At 36.8% G+C, this 3,580-nt stretch overlaps 1 protein-coding gene across 1 annotated transcript; it reads right to left on the reverse strand.

Moving 5' to 3' along the window:
* Positions 1 to 1,224: 1,224 nt before the first annotated feature.
* Positions 1,225 to 3,255, reverse strand: LOC25482089 (allene oxide synthase 1, chloroplastic). The gene has a single exon (XM_013610584.3). It carries the CDS (start codon positions 3,143 to 3,145, stop codon positions 1,571 to 1,573), a length of 1,575 nt encoding a protein of 524 aa, XP_013466038.1. The 5' UTR covers positions 3,146 to 3,255; the 3' UTR covers positions 1,225 to 1,570.
* Between the last annotated feature and the right edge of the window lie 325 nt (positions 3,256 to 3,580).

Raw genomic sequence — 3,580 nt, forward strand, 5'->3', positions numbered from 1 at the left:
AGGCTCATAGATCAAAACTTGATTCTAGAGCCAGAAAATTTGTTTTCTTGGGATACAAGTCAGGTTTCAAAGGTGTTGTTCTTTATGATTTGAATTCGAGAGAAATTGTTATTTCTAGACATGTCACTTTTCATGATCATATTTTACCATATATCAACTCTAAAGTCACTCATTGGGAGTATTTTTCCTTCAAAATCTTCATCTACTCCTCCCGCTGAGTTTGACATTTCCTCTGCCCCACATTCTTCTTCTTTTGATGATATTCCCTCTAACACATTATCTCCCACCATTCCACCACCTGAGTTACCTCCTATTATCAGATCTTCTAGAACCAGAAATCCACCATCACACCTCAACGATTTTGTATTTCATGTCTCCAATCAATCATCTTCTCTCCATCCCTCTACTGATTTTACTAGTTATCCTATTACTAACTCTCTTTCCTATGATAAATTGTCTAACCAACATCTTCAATTTGTTTTGTCCCTCCAAACACACACTTAGCCAAAATCTTATGCTGAAGCTAGTAAATTTGACTGTTGGAAGAAAGCCATGGAGACTGAACTTGCTGCTCTTGTACAAACTGGAACATGGAAACTTGTTGACTTACCTCCCAACACCACACCAATTGGATGCATATGGGTTTATAAGATTAGCATCATGCAGATGGATCCATAGAAAGGTTCAAAGCACGTTTAGTTGCAAAAGGTTACAACCAAATAGAGGGTTTGGACTATTTGATACTTATTCCCCTGTTGTTAAACTCACCACAGTAAGACCTGTTATTGCTTTAGCATCTATTCATCACTGGTTCATACACCAACTTGATGTTAATAATGCTTTCCTGCATGGTGAATTGCAAGAAGATGTGTACATGCAATTACCACCTGGTCTCAATGTATCAATCTAAACCTAACAAGTTTGCAAATTGGTTAAATCCCTCTATGGATTGAAACAAGCCTCTAGAAAATGGTATGAAAAGTTAACATCTTTATTACTGGTTCAAGGCTACAAGCATGCCAACTCAGATCATTCTCTTTTCACAAAGTCTTCTACTACTACCTTCATTGTTGTTGTGGTGTATGTAGATAACATCATTCTAGCAGGCAATTCTTTCTGAGTTTTAGGAAAATAAATAATTTCTACGTGCTAGCTTAAATTGACAAGTCATGAAAAAGTATACACGTCTATCAACAAAAATGAAATTACCACGTGTATCATGCATTTCCCATCATAAATTACTATCATTTTATTGATAAAAAATCTAACTCCATATAGTACAATTTGTTTCAATTTCAAGCCTCATACATTTAGACAATCCTTAATGGAGTGGAGTACATTCCTTTATCAAGGCCACCATTACTGCTATAGTGCATGATTGATCACCCACCAACAACTACTAATTAAAGATCCAATCCACGTGTACAAGTACAACAATATCTAGTATCCATCCAAAAAACTACACTTAAATATCAACATTAAATGAAATCAAGACATACTAGTTTACAACATTACAATAACAATCATCTTATAACTACTCACTAAAAAAAATCAAAAAGTTGTTAAAAAATTAGAAGCTTGATCTCTTTAGAGAAGTGAGGGTAATAGAAGGACCTAAAGGTGAATTTCCAACTTGAATCTCAAAGGAATCATACCTAAGAAAAAGTTCAACAACCAAAAGTCTTGAAATCAATGTGGTGAAATCTTTACCAGCACATTGTTTATTCCCAACAGTTGGAGATTGAGATTCTGGTCCATTAGACCAAAGCACATGTTTCAACAATTTCTCACCTTCATCACCAACAAATCTATCTGCAACAAATTCCTCAGCTCTTTCAAAAATCTTAGGATCTTTAGTAGCAAAAGGTTGATATCCTAACAACAATTCACCTTTCTTAACTAAAAAACCATTCTCATGATTTTCAATCACCATATCCCTTTTTGCTCTTCCAAATTGTAATGGAACCGGTGGATCAATACGAAAAGCTTCGTATACCACCGATTTCATCAACGGCATATTCTCCATGGCCGCCATAGTAATTTCCCCGCCAGCAGATCTTACTGCCTCTCTAATTTCCGTTGCTAATTTTGTATGCAACCTCACTCCACCGCGCCCGATCCATTTCATCAAATTAGGGAAAAACAGCTTCATCCCGCCAAACGAATTAAAACATGTTGCGAATAATAGATTATGACAAGCCTCCTCTTTTGAAACATCCAAACGCTCTGCTTCCTCAAGAGCAAATCCCGAGGAAGCATAAAAGAAATCATAAAGTCTTTGGTAATCTTTCTTAATGAGCCGAAATGGTAGACGAAAATTATGTATCATAGAATCTTCCACAAATTTCGGTAGGCCCAGTTTCAAAACTGGACCTAACTGAAACAAAACCCATTTCTGAACCATTTTTGGACCGTCAAGTCCAAGTTCGGTGTCCACAGGGTTAACACCGAACAAAGCACGGTTCAAGAAATTAAATGCAGCTTGATCATTATTATCAGCAAAACTAGCGTGACCATTTTCAGCAAGTTGATTTTCCAAAGCATTAAAAAACTCTCTGTAACATGACTGAAACTCTGGAATAACATGACGGCTACGTGATTTAAGGAGAAAAAACATCAACTTCTTGAGCTGTTCATGTTTTGGTTCAGAAGGATCAAGGTAAGATAAAACTCTATAACCACCAGTGAGTTCTGTAGAAGGTGTGTATGTACCTGTGAATACATCGGTTTTATCGATCTTCGATGCGTCGAAGAGGACGGGGAAGCTTTTGCCATCAAGGAGGACAACAACGTTAGGGTTTTGAGCTATGAAAGGACCAGGTGGAACGTTAGTGCGGAAGATAGTTGACTGGTATTTTTGGATACGTGATTTGAAGTATTCATCACGACCTTGGTTGTAGAAATAGTCTAAACGGTCTTTGTATGGTTGGATGAATGGGATGCCATAGTCACCAGGGATTTTACGGATCGGAAGTTTGGTTGTTTGTGGTTGAGAGATGGAGACTTGGAAGGGTGGTTTTTCTGAAACTGAGGATCTTATAGGTGGAAGAAAGGTGGAGGAACGTCGTGATGAGGTGGTGGAAGAGGGTCTGTTTTGGTGTTTGAGGAGATTAGGAGAAGGAGTTGAAAGAGTAGAGGAAGCCATGCTTGGAGGTGGTGAATGGTGATGGTGGTGTAGATAGTAGTTGAGTTTGTGAGAAGGTGGTGTTGATATTTATAGAATATTAAATTGTGTGTGTATGTGTAGCTAATAGCTATGACCATTCTTCACGAGCTATAATGTATGTGTATGTACTTTTATTGACCTGACAAAAACAGATTAGAAAAAGTAATGTAGTTGTGAAAATGCGTGCAATTATTTTCTTTTTTACTTTCTTTTGGTGTACACACTGTCATTCGGTCACGCTTGTCTTCTCTAATTTTGGAGGAACAAGTAGTCAAATTTATGAAAGCTATGAAGAGGACTTACCCTAATCTAATGTTATTTGAAAAGAGAAAATGTGTTTTAAGGCACAGGCTAATAAGTTAAATATAGAAATTTTTTTGTTGGAAATCATGTGTTGAATACACAATATTTTTA

This window comes from Medicago truncatula, chromosome 1 (genome assembly GCF_003473485.1).
Source record: "Medicago truncatula cultivar Jemalong A17 chromosome 1, MtrunA17r5.0-ANR, whole genome shotgun sequence".
Taxonomy (NCBI): domain Eukaryota; kingdom Viridiplantae; phylum Streptophyta; class Magnoliopsida; order Fabales; family Fabaceae; genus Medicago; species Medicago truncatula.